The sequence below is a fragment of the Toxorhynchites rutilus genome, chromosome 2 (genome assembly GCF_029784135.1).
Source record: "Toxorhynchites rutilus septentrionalis strain SRP chromosome 2, ASM2978413v1, whole genome shotgun sequence".
Lineage (NCBI taxonomy): Eukaryota > Metazoa > Arthropoda > Insecta > Diptera > Culicidae > Toxorhynchites > Toxorhynchites rutilus.
In genome coordinates, this window is record NC_073745.1 from 315,130,050 (window position 1) to 315,146,394 (window position 16,345).

The 16,345-nt window shown below is 40.1% G+C and overlaps 1 protein-coding gene across 1 annotated transcript in view; it reads left to right on the forward strand.

Annotated features, from left to right (window-relative positions):
- Window positions 1-1,207: 1,207 nt before the first annotated feature.
- Window positions 1,208-16,345, forward strand: part of LOC129765436 (uncharacterized) — an 84,508-nt gene continuing 69,370 nt past the window's right edge. Inside the window, exon 1 of the mRNA XM_055765759.1 lies at window positions 1,208-1,934. Within this exon, the coding sequence (XP_055621734.1) occupies window positions 1,780-1,934 (155 nt within the window). The 5' untranslated portion in view covers window positions 1,208-1,779. The remainder of the gene's footprint in view (window positions 1,935-16,345) is intronic.

Here is a 16,345-nt window from a genome sequence, read left to right on the forward strand (position 1 = left end):
AATTCATTTATTAGGAAACGCAAAGTGATAAGATACTATCATAGAAGACATGTTTGAACTCTACAAAAAATGTGATTCTAATATAAATTTAGCTTGTAGCACATAATACTGGTAATTGTTGATTTTCGAACGATGTATGAAAGCTGTATGGAACTACGTCTGTTATGCGGACAAACAGTGATTTTTCGGAAACGTTTTTTCAAAACTGCTCAAATGTTTACGAACAAAAAATTGTTTGTTCGCATGTTGAGCATACGTATTACGTTGTGTAGAATGCGTAACAGCGAAAAAGTCGATTTTGTTCATTTTGTCGTTTACGTCTCCTATACAAACATGGGCAGTGTAGTTGTGGGATGCAATAAATTTTAAAAAAAATCCTTATGAAATACCTGGCTTCGAATTTATTCATTTTTTCAACAGGAGTCGGAATCAGAGTCGGAATCGAGAATCTTTTCTCCAACTCCACATCCCTGTTTATAATCTTGTGGGCAAAAGTGGGCAATTTGCCGGGTAGGTGCATATTATACCTATCTTCTCTATATGATAATGCTGATATGTAATGTTCGATTTCATCCCTAGGCATACCAGTGCTGCCAAAAAATTATGGTAAAACATATACGAGTATGTTCTGTGAACTGTAGAAACACTAAGAAATACGCCTAACTCAATTATTTTGAAGTAAACCCTGGACATTCAACAGATCCCATAGAATAAAGGTGACCGGGGAAAACATGCAACACCGCATATGGGTGCTTGCAGGGAAACCCAAGAGAGCCCAACACAAACAACGGTAACACGTGCGTGGTCGTCTCCACGGAACTTCAGCTCGATATTCAGTTGTGTGTTGTTTATTCGCAATTATACGGGAGTGGACCAAGCGCGAGTGGCTTGGTGAAGTGTGGCGCACGTGGGTACGAAAACCTGTCCACACGGCTAGTGGGTGGACGGACTCAGCTCAGCGACGGAACGAAATGGATTGACGCTCTTTTTTTCGAATGGAAACAGAGAGAAAATCAACAAACCCTGGAAAAAAAGAGAGAATCGCTGTTGTTTGGAAGGCACTGAGGGAAACCATCATCGGAGCCAACCCCAAACCCACACGATAAACATGACGACGACCACGGAGACGAACAAGGGTACAGAGGAGGAAAAACAAACTTTAGACCCATCGCAAACCCAGAGCAAGAGCTGCTGTTGAGTCAGTCGCTAATGCGCCGTTCGAACGCGACCATCTGGAAGCCCGAAACGCGATTTCGTGGTGTTTTTTGGGAGTGTAGCCCGCGTGCGATATGCTGATATGCGCGAAAATGTGTTAATGATGTGACGAAAGCATAGTTCGATTAGTGCATTAAATGGGATATTTTATGAAGGGTAATAAATGAGAGGAAGTACTCTCGCCGCAAGAGGAAGCAAGTGGCAAAGTGTCCGTTGCCAATTGTTTTGTGGTCATGCTCTTTATGTGGTTTGCTGGTACGGCATTGTCAATGGAGTGGAATCTATTGGTGCATTTCCCAACGATAATATCGGCGTATCGTTTTTTATGTTTCGATTAACAACGGAGTGGCGTTACATAAAAATATCATTAACAGCTATCGATTCGTGGGTGTGAAATGAAAAAATAAGTGTAACGAAACTCATTATGGAAATAACACATGAGTGCATTAACATGTGAGAGTGATCTGTGTTTGAAGTGAAACAACATATAGCGTGACAGAGGAGAAGACAACAGAATTCGTTAGCGCGGTGGGTTTTCAATTGTGGCTGCGGAGGCGTTGATTGATGATTAATTTTGTCCGGGAAAGAAACATGGCCAAAGATTGGCACCACCGGGAGAACCGGTTGTCACGCCAGAGACCACCTCCGCGACTTATGGCGTCAGCTAATTCTCACCGTCGAGGTAGTAATGTCATCGTTAGTTCGAGGCATCAATCAAGGTAATTATAGCTCACCATCTGTAGTGACTTCAGCGGTTTGTGGAGGGTACTTTGTTAAATGGCCATTAAACCATCGACTAATCGGTGATTTGCCGGATCACCTGGAGCGTTTGTCATCAAATGGTTTTCTGTGTTTCAAAGTAATCAAACATCAAAACGGATTAACCAAAAAATTTAATCAATTCAGTGTGTTACACACACTTCTCCGGTCTCATAATAAACTATTCCACCTCATAATACGTCGTAAATTCACACGTCCATCTAGAACCATCATTAGGGGGCCATATAACACAAGTTTACGACCTAACAAATTTTCCCAATTCACCCCAGTTATAAAGTCATGATTCGCCTTCGGGTGGATGAGATGAAATCAACTAAGATGCATTTGAAGCCCTTACATCATCTTGATCAATCGACTTGTAAGGGTTACCCATGACCATGTCGGTTCTGTTATAATCCATCGCCATCTAGGAATCTGTTATCGATACAACTCAATCATAAAACTGTCGCTCCCTATCACACCTCCGGTGAGAGGATAGAGGATAACAGAAAGTTCAAACCTTCCCCAACCCTCCACAAACCCGTCGACCGGTTATTATTGGGACACGTACAATAACAATGTAGTTTACTGTCACATTCATCATTTCACCTCCGTGCCTTGCGTTTCTTTTATTATTATTGGTCGCTTTCTGGGGATACTAAAGCACCCATAACTATGCAGATGCGTGTGTATGTATTCATCACAAACTGCGGCCACTCTCGTCGCGTTCGTTTTTTTTTATCGGGAAGGGGATGCAAGGAACCGTGGTTTTCGAGGGAACACCTACGTACGAACCGCGCACAACGCCGGGCAACACAAAGGCTGGCACTACGCGACGCGAAACATTTCAAGTTTATTTCATAAAACCACGATAAGTTTCTTTTATTTATTTTTGTATTTTGCTGCCGGTCGAGTCCGAACCAAATCTGAATACTCGTCTCACACACGTTTGCGTGGGCTTACATCGAAATGTGAAAATGATTTTTTGAAACAAACTGCAACAGCTAAAATTGTGGCTTGTCAGAAGCCCAGCGCGTTGGTTGTTATGCACCTCGAGAAGGGTGCTGTGTGGACCAATTTGTGGTTTGGCACCGTGAGGTCGCCAATAACCCACGCGCCCTACGATCCGGTTCGAGATCGGTCCATGGTTTTCTCCCGTCGAGATATAATAGTGTTTTATCTCGTGTAGCTTCAATTACAAGGAAACGTTTTAAGAATATTTTTGTAATCTTTTATAACGGGTCTTTCATTAAGGCGCCGTGCTCAAATCACGTAACGCGAGAAGGATCAAACTATCAGCCGTAAAATTGGCTGCAGACTGCGGGGGATCTAAAACTGATCAATTATTGCATTATAAATACTTTTATGATCAGCAGCGATACTGCAGCGTAAAAGTCGTCATGTACCATAATCTTGCTTTATTCTAATGTAAGAAAGTTCACGCGTGGAAAAAATCTGTACTTTTTGACGGAAATCTGTACCCTGTGCCGTACAGAATCTGTACCAAACATAACGAAAAAATCTATACCTTTCCAGATAAATCTGTACGTGTGGCAACACTGATCGTCAGTTTAGCGATCAAGTGGGCTGGCACTCAGCACATTTTCAACCATCTTATCAGCAGGCAGTCACTGTTCGACCTCGGGCAGCTCAGGGACACACAATTTGGCGATCCTGCCAGAAGCGTGAATTGAACGGGCAATCGAAAACTGCCTTGAACCGAAATATTTTCAGGGGCTCTGCGTGAGAATCAAGTGACACTGAAATTGCACGTTTCCGAAGTGCATTTATTAAAATATAGCAAGGTAAAAATAGATAATTTTTTTTAAATAAGTACGAATCGGGACGACCGTGCGATGAAACTGTATAGTTAAATTGGATAAGCGCGGATCGAGACGACCGCACAAACGGATACGGCTCGGGACTACCGTATGGATACAGAAGAAAATGGAAAGAAATGCGGATCGGGACCGACCGTGCTGTGTAAAACTGGAAGTAAAATTATTTTCGGATCCGAACGACCGCGCAGAACAAATACGTGCTAGGGACAGCCGTATGGAGAACAGAACTTGACTCGATATTTTGTTAGATAAACGTCATCAATTATCTAATAAATCCCAAAGGTGGTTAAAATGATTTATGTGGAGAAAAATACACTGAAACAAAATCCACATGTATTTCTTCTTTTAGTCTTTTTTCAGGTTTTTTTTCGGAGAAGAAGATGTATGGCATGCCCAGTTCTGACAACACGGGCATAGCGATCAAGTAGGCTGGCACTCGGCCGCGGAAGCTCAGGGACATGCAGGGACCAGCACGGATCAAACAGAAATTTCAATGTCAATGTCAGTAAAAAAAAGTTAACACATTCCATCTCTGTCCCTGGACATGGAAATCAATGTGTCATCGTATTTTTTCTTCAATTGTTCAATCAATATCAAACAAATGAAAAATATTCATCTACGCTTCCGCTTTGCCAAATTCGAACAGCTATATCTTCTACTTAACATCCGCTATTAATTTTTGTAAATCGGCGATTTTGTTCGCCGCAGAACACTAATTTGCTTTGAGCTATCTTTCGCTTTCCAGCGTTGATTGTGTCTTATTCCAGTTCTGCTTGTCGATGGTCCAAAGTATCTCTAGGGTCAATACTCTGGGGGTTTGGGAGAGGGTTTATTTGGGCACCACCATCACGTTATAGCAAACATCAAAATCGAATTTCTAATTTAATATGACCAAATCTTGATCATTCCATCCTTTACACTTCATGATTGACCCGAAACAGCGAAATAGCATAAAAAACGTACTTAATTCTTGGAAGAAAAGACGGGTGGGTAATGTTGGGGACATAACCGGAGAGACGTAGGACTACACCAAGGGGTGTCCATTATTCGAATATCATGGAGCACAGATTCAAGAATTACCAACCTCAGCACACGACAAATTGTTTCGTATTTGAATCTAAACACTCAAACGCGGTGCCAATGTTGTAGGGGTTATTGTTCAGCCGGCAACGCACACACACAATGGCAAGCATATCGTAATAGGAATTATCTGGTATCGTGATAAAATTTGGTTTTGCCTTCCTCATGAATAACTGTGCTCTACTAGTCAAGTCATTCATTTGATACCCATATTGATTTGTAATTTTTTTTGCTTTTTTGTGCTTTGAGAAAATATGTATCCGCCATTTTGTAGCGGCCGCCATCTTGGATTTTCAAGATAATGAAATACGCAGTTTTATAATGATTGCAGAGATAAAGGTGTGTTCCAAATTTCGGATCATCGGTCAACAGGAAGGGGGTCAAATTTCAAATAATGTGGTACAGCGCTATAGACAAGCGTGTTACATACAAACATGTCACAGCTAAATAAAACCGTTTAAAATTCCAGCATTCAATCAAATCGAGCGCGATTAGCCTCTCCTTCACTCGGCGCGACGCTTCCAACGCTTTAAACACACTTCGATAAGCTCTCCTGCTCCACATCGCATAGAAACTCCTGTCTCTCCGTCTTGCGGTATCGCATCGCATTTATCCCCTGCAAATGCAGCGATATCTCTTATGCTCAAAACCAATCTCAAGATAGCGTCTTTCCTGCTTGGCGTCCGATGATAGAATGTGCCCAAGCACCACCATCGCTCTCTTTATATAGCCATAAAGTTAACGTTGTAGCCTATATTTATTTATAATCTCTTTTTTGTCCCCCACGTTCACCTTGTCCATACGTTTCGCCCGTACCCTTGGTTGTTTGTGATGAATAGCTGTTCGCTGCGGGAGCGCAGACAAAATGTATGGGAAAGTAGGGAATTCTTTCTTCCAATGTTTCATCAATTTTAACTTTATATGAGCTGAGAACCCGTAATGTGTAGCATATAAACAATTGCTGAGGATATTTTCTATCAATGTGTCTAGTTGGAACCAAAATCCATTCATTAATTGAGGTGGTACTAGCGTTCAAAAACTGAACACTTTTTCACACTGAAATATTGAAATAGGTCCCTATATTGAACGGTTAGACGTAAAAGGTGTGTCACATCAAATTGCATCACGGAAAAAAAGCTGTAGAAATTCGCCCAGTAGACCGATCCTTTTGAAAATTTTAGACAGTAAAATAAAAACTATTGAACAACTTTTGGCATTTTATTTTTATTCATACTTCGAGCCCAAGCCCGTATACTCGCACCTTCCTCTCTACCCCGTCCATAAGGTTCTGTACAACGTCAGGTTGTAGTTTTTTTTGAACAGAAATCCATTTTCTCTTGAAGTCCGCCTCCGATTTGACAACTTTTGGGTTCTTCCGGAGGGCCTGCTTCATAATCGCACAATATTTCTCTATTGGGCGAAGCTCCGGCGCGTTGGGCGGGTTCATTTCCTTTGGCACGAAGGTGACCCCGTTGGCTTCGTACCACTCCAACACGTCCTTTGAATAGTGGCACGAAGCGAGATCCGGCCAGAAGATGGTCGGGCCCTCGTGCTGCTTCAATAGTGGTAGTAAGCGCTTCTGTAGGCACTCCTTAAGGTAAACCTGCCCGTTTACCGTGCCGGTCATCACGAAGGGGGCGCTCCGCTTTCCGCAAGAGCAGATCGCTTGCCACACCATGTACTTTTTGGCAAACTTGGATAGTTTCTGCTTGCGAATCTCCTCCGGAACGCTGAATTTGTCCTCTGCGGAGAAGAACAACAGGCCCGGCAGCTGACGAAAGTCCGCTTTGACGTAGGTTTCGTCGTCCATTACCAGGCAATGCGGCTTCGTCAGCATTTCGGTGTACAGCTTCCGGGCTCGCGTCTTCCCCACCATGTTTTGCCTTTCGTCGTGGTTAGGAGCCTTCTGAACCTTGTATGTACGCAGGCCCTCCCGCTGCTTGGTCCGCTGGACGAATGAACTTGACAAATTCAGCTTATTGGCGACATCCCGAACCGAACTTCTCGGATCACGTCTAAACTGCTTAACTACGCGCTTGTGATCTTTTTCACTGACGGAGCATCCATTTTTGCCGTTCTTCACCTTCCGGTCGATGTTTAGGTTCTCGAAGTATCGTTTTAGTACTCTGCTGGCCGTGGATTGGACGATTCCCAGCATCTTACCGATGTCCCGATGTGACAACTCCGGATTCTCGAAATGAGTGCACAGGATTAATTCACGACGCTCTTTTTCGTTCGACGACATATTTCCAAATTTACGAAAAATTAACAGTGAAGCATGGTCAACGTGATCTATACACTCTTATCTGATTATAAGCGAAAGCTGAAGATATAATTCTTAAAAATAAAATTTCTACAGCGTTTTTTCCGTGATGCAATTTGATGTGACACACCCTTTAGTCCTACGTCAAAAATCCATCATAATCGTGCCAGTCTCCGACTATCATCCATATTTTTGTTTTCGTTCGAATCAAACACGTTCCTAAGTTCTGTCCATTCGATTTCGCTCGAAGCACGAAGCTCATTCAAACAAATCGTCCAATTTCAGTTGTGTGAAAAAAATGTTGACGTCGGTTGTCAATTCGGTTATTCAAGATATCTCACATCCTTGCACTGATCTAGGTTTCGAATTGTTTAGAAAAGGTGAAGTGCTCTGATCACATCCAAATTTTTACGTTCGAAAAAAGTCTCAGTCGTACGGATTCAAACAAAAATGAGAATACCTTTTCCGAAAATGATCGAATCGAGTCGTTCCAATGAAAGCCAGATACGGCCGTGAACAAGAATAATGCTGTATATTTTCATCACAACCGGCATCATTAGTCAGGACATACAGTCAATCCCAAAATTGAGTATACACCTCGTGCTGCTTTGTTATTTTTGAGGTTTCGGGGTTAAAAAGTAAATAATTAAATGCGATTCAGATTCATAGTAAACTCGATTCATTTTACTCTCATGTAGTGATGAGAAAAAAATTAAAATGATCTCATTTCTACTTCATGCTTAAAATACAAACAAAGAATTTCCAATTAAGACGTGACAAAAATGAATGTACAGTTCAAGTCTTTCTAAAAAAGAAAATTGAAATTAGTTCAGAAATGTTAACGGATAACAAAAACCAATCCCCCAGTATTCCCTTTAGCGTCCAGCACTTCCTGCAAGCGCCGAGGTGAGATTTCTGTATCGTAATCGTCGTTTTGAGTTCCGCTTTGTTCCCTGAATTTTTATTCTTCAGATGGTTCTTGATTTCCCACCATAGATACTTAATAGTGTTCAAGTCCGGTGATTACGGAGGTGTTTTGAGTTGATTGCGTCATTATAGAGCAGGTATCCCCGCAGGATGAGGTCAGTTTGCATCGGGTTATTATTCTGTTGAAAGTAGTGATCACAAGGGAGACCCAATTTCTGAACGGGGCACTGCAGGTAACGTCTCAGGAAAATCAATTAAGCCATCGTGTCCATCGCCGAATCGATAAACTCCATGGTTCCAGTTCCAGAAGCCACCAATGTACCATACATCAACTTACTACCGCCGCCGTGTTTTTCTGTGAGAACCAAATGCTGAACCTGGAGCACCGATCTTTGTGGCCTCCGCAACATCTGTCTCTGTCCGTATGAAAAAAAAGGTGTTAGATCTTCAAATAAGTGTTGGTTGTCACAAGTAAATCGAAGAAATCCTCTATAAAATTCGTAAATAGTTTCCAGGCTTTCCTATGATTAAGGAGCCCAAACTTGTAAACTAATTTTAGTATTTCACATGAAAATAAGAATATATCACATAGACATGAATTCCCAGTCTGCGGTTTTACTGCAGTATTTTTATTTTGGACAATCCTGACCCGTGAATCAGTTGGCGATCGCCATCAAAAGTATTACATTCAGACATAACACCGGACATTTTCGAGAACGAGCATGAAGGTGATTCGACTAGCAAGGTGCAGCAAGACAACAACTTCGAAAGGGAGATGAATAGACTGATACTAGATATCGCCAACCGGATTACTAAATATCAAGAAGAAGTAAACTTTCACTTGAAGCAGTTTTTGCTCCCCTAACTTGGATGCCATCTTGAGAATCGAAAAGTGAACGTCAAAATTGAAATTGAAGAATCATTCCACACGCACACACCTACAAAAATGAAGGGTGTTGAGGTTTTTGCAATTTACACCTTAAATTATCCAATTTTTGATCGTCCCACCCCTTACACACTGAAGAAGAAAGGCTCTTTCATCTGAAAACGAAATACCATATTCTTCGTGTCAGGCCAAAAGATTTTTGCTTCTTTACTTGGTTTTGATACGTTATCGATGGTACATGATACTGATTATTTCCTCTACCATTTAAGTCTATGGTTCTCTCCGAGGATCCTGTGCATCGTTTTTCAGGCATTTACTGTAGTTTCCTCTGCTAGCGACCAAATCTTGCCGAATCTCGTCTAATTTGCTCCCTTATGCGTTTTATCACGTTTTTCGTCCTGACTGTTCTGCTGCAGTCTCCATTATGAACAGGCAATTCAATCTTTTAAAGGTACAAAAGACAAAGTGCCGACACATTTAGTCCGCAAAAATACCATCGCTAACTGGCAACGCAAGTGGAATGAAGATGAATTGGGCCGGTGGTTTCACTCGATTATCCCTAAGGTTAGCCTCAAACCATGGTTCAAAAGTCTGGACTTGAGTCGGGACTTTATTCGCACCTTCTCCCGACTCATGTCCAATCACTGTTCGTTAGATGCACTACTCTTTCGTTTCAATCTTGCCAGCAGCAATCTCTGCGTTTGTGGCCAAGGTTATCACGACATCGAGCACATTGTTTGGTCGTGCGAGGTGTATCTGGTCGCCAGATCGAATTTAGAAAACTCCCTTCGGGCCCGAGGGAGACAGCCCAATGTGCCGGTGAGAGATGTGTTGGCTCGGTTAGACCTTGATTACATGTCCCATATATATGTTTTTCTTAAAGCTATAGATCTTCGTGTGTGATTGTCCCTACATCCTTATACCCTCCTTTCCTTCCTTTGCGGGTAATTCGTCCCCTTGCTATAAATAGTAGAATAAGTTGAAATGTAAATACACTATAGATATACGAATAGATTTATGAAATGAGTGTTCATCAACATTGTTACAATTTCCTTATATCCCATCCTTCTCCTAAAAATATGTCACCCTCCTAAACTCGAGTACACCGCGAGTAATCGGTTTTCCACCTTACTAACCATAGATGTAAGAAAAATGTTTATATATATATAGTTTTAAAATTATATTTAAGAATTCGGCTCCTTTAAACTTAAGTAACTGAGCCTGTAAAAATAAACGAATTAATAAAAAAAAAAAAGTGCCGACACACTCATAGCTGTTGAACACATCTGAGAATGTCACATTTAAAACGACTTTCATGCGTAAAGTTATCAAATGGAGTTGCGTAGTTGCTCCAGCGATAAACCAGATCTCGACGTTTTATGCATTTATGCGACGTTTAATGTAATTTGGTATTGACGAAAAAAAATTAGAATTCATGTACTCTTCTCTTGGAAGATTCTCGATGATCAAAAAATCAAAACATTGAGCGTTTTGAGGCATTGAGCTGGAATTCTGCAGAAGTCATTTGTTTTTGCATCGGTAAACGGTACTATTAATAACACAACAATGGAAGCTCGATATCAACAGTTCCGCTGTGTATAGTCCAACGAACAATAGAAATATTCTCACGCCTAAATGGCTACTGTGTAATAGACAAGAATGTGTATCGAAGAGAGAGGAATACTCTTACGCCAAAAAAGGCTGCTGTGTAATATACAACAAAATTATCGTTAGATAAAAATGTACGCTCTGTTCAGTTGAATTGCTAAAATGGGCCTAACAAAACAAATGGAATAAAAAAAATCACAAATCTGTCACTTTTTTTTCAATACTAACAGTCCAATCACTGATTTAGGCCAGATATTCATGATACAACCCTCGTAAATTCAATAGTTCACACGAGAGCATCAAAATTGGTTTACGTAACATAACAATTCGATCATCAAATTACGAACCCTTGAATAATCAATCACAATAAACGGAACCCAATATTATTTCACGTGGGGTCGGTCATTACTTGAGGAATAATATGACAGAAGGTTCAACACTCCACAGAACCATAAATCTACTGTTAGTTGCCACCCCGATCGCGAATGCTGCAATAAACATAGCATTATGAGCTTACACAAGTCTTAGCTGAGCCATGTTAACCAACCAGCTTGCATTGACTTTGCCTCTACATCATAAGCTTGCTCGCTCGCCCAACAGAGATAGAGAGCAAAAAAAAAAAGTTGTCATCAATGCCTCATGGCCGCCAGCGCTAGAGTTGATGCCCGCGAGTGGCACTTTTGACGACGACGATGTTGATGAAGCAATGCAATGTAGCCCTATCCGATCGCACACCGAGCAACACCCACGCGACACTCAGCAGTGTATTAGCCATTAGTTTGCTTTATTTTCACCCTATATTGGCACCGAACCGGTCGGAGGCGCCGCTGCTGAACCCGTGCTGGGCGCACCACCGCCGCCTAATGGTACCTCAGGCTTCAAGTTTTTGGTATATCATTCATAATTCTCGCGAGAGAGAGACAGAGAGAGAAATGCGTGGGGGAGATAGGGGTAAGACGGACATGTTATGGAAAACTTCAATTGTATCTTCTAAACTCATTTTTTCAAAAATTTAAAAGCAGTTTCTTACAGTTCAATATACTGGTTTTCGAAATAACTGGCCAAATGTTTTATAAAAATATGTTTTCCCATGTTTTTTACGGAAAATAAAGCAAGCAGAAAAGTAGAACATTTTTATCGATGCGGGTATAATGGACAAGATGTGTTGGGGGGTAATGGACAGTGTCCATAATATACGAAGCGTAGAGGTTTATCACTCGCGAGAGGAATAATTTCACTCTCTCTCAGTGTTTGTGCGTCCAGTAACTGAAATAGAACAAAAAAAAAGAGCAAAATAAGAAAAGAGTTCAATATTGTTCCCTTCACTTTCCATCATGCATTGGATGTGATTATGGATGTGACCAGGGAGAATGAAAAAAACAAATCAGGGAAAATCAGGATAGTTCATATGAGGTTGTCCGGAGAGTTCGTACCCATTTTTGAGAAACAAAAGTATTATTTTTTGAATTTTATATGCACAGTGTTGTTTTGCAATCAATTCAGGAAGTTCTGATATCTTTCAGGTAGCCAAACATTATCTAATTATGGAAGCTAATTTGTCCAGTTGCGAGCAGTATTTGTGGGAATGTATCGACTGGTTGCTTGGTAGAAGCTCACAATACAGAATTCCTCTCCAATACCACCTGAACCAGATCATATTTTTTTTTCACGTGAAGTCAGTCTGATTGTTTTAAATGACCTGTTTTCATGACCCGCCACAATTTGCTTTAAAAAAATCGATGCATAGATGAAACTCACAAGTCGTAACGATTTACGTAACCATGTTTCAACCGATGCACATGAACGGAGATTTTAAACATATGAAGTGTACCTGCTAATTCATTTGTCGTGTCTCACTGATCGTTCTTACAACTTTTTGCTTTACAAACAATTTAATATATATTCTTCAAGAAATAAAACACTTTTTAATAATAATTACAGTTTAATAAAAAAAAAAGATGCTTACACGTTCTTACTTCTAAAATTCTTGTACATTGGATGTTATTTGCTGCGAACATGTAATGAAACCTGTATCGTTTTTATTTAACTGTACATAATTTTTGGTCGCTAATATTCCTTTCATCGTTTCCGTTCCAATTCTGTTTCTACTCTTCGTTTTATTGAGATTGAATTGCGAGAACCTTCAGGCATATGATTCTTATAGATTATATTTGTTTCACGTCAATTTCAAAATTCAAAAAATGTCGACACTGTACCTTCGAAAATGCGAACAGATAGAGTATAATCGAAAGGAAGAGTAAGCATCATGTAAGCGCGGACCAGAAAACTTTTTAATGTAGACTATTATGACAGTTCTCATACACAACCAGCAAAACTCCCAGTATATTTATATGGATTTTTTTTCTGAGCAAAAAGTAAAAAGTAAAAAATGCAAAAAGCAAAGAGTAAAAAATCAGGGAAAATCAGGATCATTTTATAAAAATCAGGGAAAATTGAGTGTTTGTCAGGATATCAGGGAGCGTGCCAAAAAGTCTGGGAAATCCTGAAAAATCAGGAAGGTTGGCATCTCTGGATGTGACTGTCCATTTCATCCCCCCAGTGCAATTATTTCAATAATTTAAATTTACCACTTATGAATGAATTTACTTTTCCGTACATACCTAATAACGCTTCTCTGTCAACTAACAAACTGAAATATAACCATCAGTGAATTCAATTTTGCAATTAAACCACTCAAAATACCTCATATCGAATGGTTTTTGTTTCTCTATTCCACGTTTGATCAGTATTCATTGTCATAGGATGGTTTAAATATTATAGAATAGCATGTAGAAGGGTTTCCCATCAACAGAAATTTGAAATTCATAATGCAACTATACAAATCAACCAGCTGTCCATTATACCCCCACTGTCCGTCTTACCCGCGGCTCCCCTATGTTCGGGAGGGAGTTGGTTTTCATTTTCATACATTGGGAACACCAATTCCATTAACAATAGGGCCGACCTCGAGATTCGGTCTACTCGCACTAAATTGGCGGCGGAAATTTTTACACGGTTTGGGAAGTTTGTGTCAGCATACGTTTGTTTAGTTTTCGATAATCAACGCGTTGGGTGGAATTTCGCAATTAGAATTTAAATTAGTTTGAGTTCGTAATACGCAACCAGTAGAACCACTTCAACATGATGGAATGAATAAATATTCTGTGACAGAGAAGATGATATGAAAGTGAAAACACAGTTGAACAAACAAAATCCTATGTTCTTCTGGATATCGCACAAAATTCAAAATTCCATCCTATCATATTACTTTGTCCAAGCACATAAACTATAGCTTAGTGAAGTTAGCTCATTTGCTAAGCACTGTGTAAACCTTTCAAAGTTAACTCACGTTACACGCAATGTTTGTGATAGATGTGGGCAACCACCTCGGTCAAAGATATAAAATGTGCATCGAAAGTCTCTGTTGTGTGCGAAGTCGCGACATGACTCCAGACGGAAATAACCCTCTGCTGCCTACGCACGCTTTAATCGTCGCTGTCACAGTTTGTGGTTATCGTGCAAAATTTGAGACGCCGATCATATTTCGAATAAACTTCGATTTCCGGCGGCTTGATGAAATATAAAAATCTAAACTAAACGTTTTCAATCATTGCTTCACTTAATCAGTTGTTTATTTTGGCCAAAGACCAAAGCACCAACCGATGAGACATGCCGATGGAGCAGATTTTGTGATCACACCAAACACCACATCCACTAAATGACGCGTAGGCGTTGTGATCAGAACGTAGCGAACTTTGTTGACACCCACAGCCCGCAACTTGCAACCGCAAGCAGATCTGAACGTCGAAACAAATGCTAGCCATCGAATCTACATCACAAACCAGACTCTGGAGGTGCGAATGGCGGATGGCGAGCTTCATTACGGAGAATGGAAGATCATGTTGACATGGCGTTCAGGGACATGCGTAGGATGACCGTAGCTTGACCGAAAACGGGCTGAGTGCTCACAAACGAGTGGTGTGTATGTGTTTGCAGTAATACAAGCCATTCGATTAAACTGATATTGTCTGAAAATCTTTTCCGAACAGCGGCCACCGTGTCAATGCTGTAAATTCCCGTAACTTATATTCTGAACAGAAACATGTTGATACTGTGCGTTTTTTGGATTTGGAGACAGATTACACTTTGTGTACACGATGTTATTTTTATACAATTGTCCATAACTTATTATGGAAATGAAATGAAATAACGCAATTCTGCAGAAACATAAAGTACTGATTTTACGCTGTAGATTCTGACATTTAGAGTTGACGGAATCACGAGGAAATTGTACACAATCATCTGGCAAACCCAACATTATTGCGTAGAGCAGTTGGAAAACAGCTCGGAATAATGTGTATTATCATTCCTAAATTTCAATGTTTTTATCATTTTTGGAATTTGTTGGCTTAAGTGTGTGCGTGCGAGTTGTATCTAAAGTGGTTCAATGATTTTGTTGATAAATTCCTGACTAAATCGTACATTCTACTTCGCTTTGGCTTTACTGCACAAAGAACATTTCAGAACATCCTTTCAAGAATCAGCGCTCTGTGATCAAGATTCGCCATAATCTTATCGTTGCACCGGACATTCTAGGAGAAACTTGTAGAGATTATATAGTTGATCTAAAACGAAGAGTTGGGGTAATGATCCTCAATGCACCACCAATCAGTTGAATAAAAGTGCAGAATGCAGATCACAGTGCTTTGCACTTGATACTTCGTTGAGACGACGAAGTTCCTCTAGAAACGTTAGTAACATTGAAAGAGAAAATGTATTTCTCTATGGTGATATCATCAAACCATACCAAAAATGCTGTCACATTCCAGTCACATCGAAGCCCACAGCGTATAGTGAAGGACTCCATCGACAAGCAAACTTCCAAGAGATATTGACGAATTTACGCAAAGCTGAATCAGCTCATGCGACATCTACATTAGAACTCGGACCACAAATTTGAGGGTGTTTGTTTATTTTACGCACTGAACAGCAATATTCGGTGGTGATTATTCATTTTATTTCAATTTAGATTCATTTCAGCCATTGAATGTCGTCAGTATATGGTAAGAAAGTTGGAGTTCTGTATATTTACGATGGTTTCAACACGCTATTTGACCAAAGTCATAGATAATCTTCGAAAATTTTAAGTTTGATAATGCATACCGGTTATTGATACTATGGATAATTGCGATGAAATCGATAACATATCAAATTGGCTGATATCATTGATTATGTGGGGGTCGATACGAGAAGGATTTGCAGTATTTTTAACGCAAAACACCCTATTCATCGTTTACTTAATTGAAAAAAATTAAAGTTACAATACTTATAACAAGCCATTCCTCGTAATATACATAGCACATTGTAAAATGATGATTTTCTAACCTTTTCAGCGTGGAAAGAATACATGAAACCGGGAAATTTGAAGATAAACTCTGCTTTGTCTAGAAAATTTGAACGAATTTCATACCAAAAAACAAAACACCCTCATTTTACTCGCTGTGCCATCTGGTTGTAAATCCAACGTAAATTCGTCAATTGAAGTAAAAGTAAAAGCAGTAAAAGCGGAATGGAACTCGACCTAGATCCTGCAAACAACTTTTTTCGCATTGCAATTAAGATTTTGTTGGCGATTCTACGCTTAGAAACAACTGAACTCTGAATAATTTATCTTGTAAGCATTGCGAGAACGTTGACAATTCCCAGTTCTGTCCATTTGAATATGTTTTGTTAACTACGGCACAGCTCACTTCATTATTTATTCTC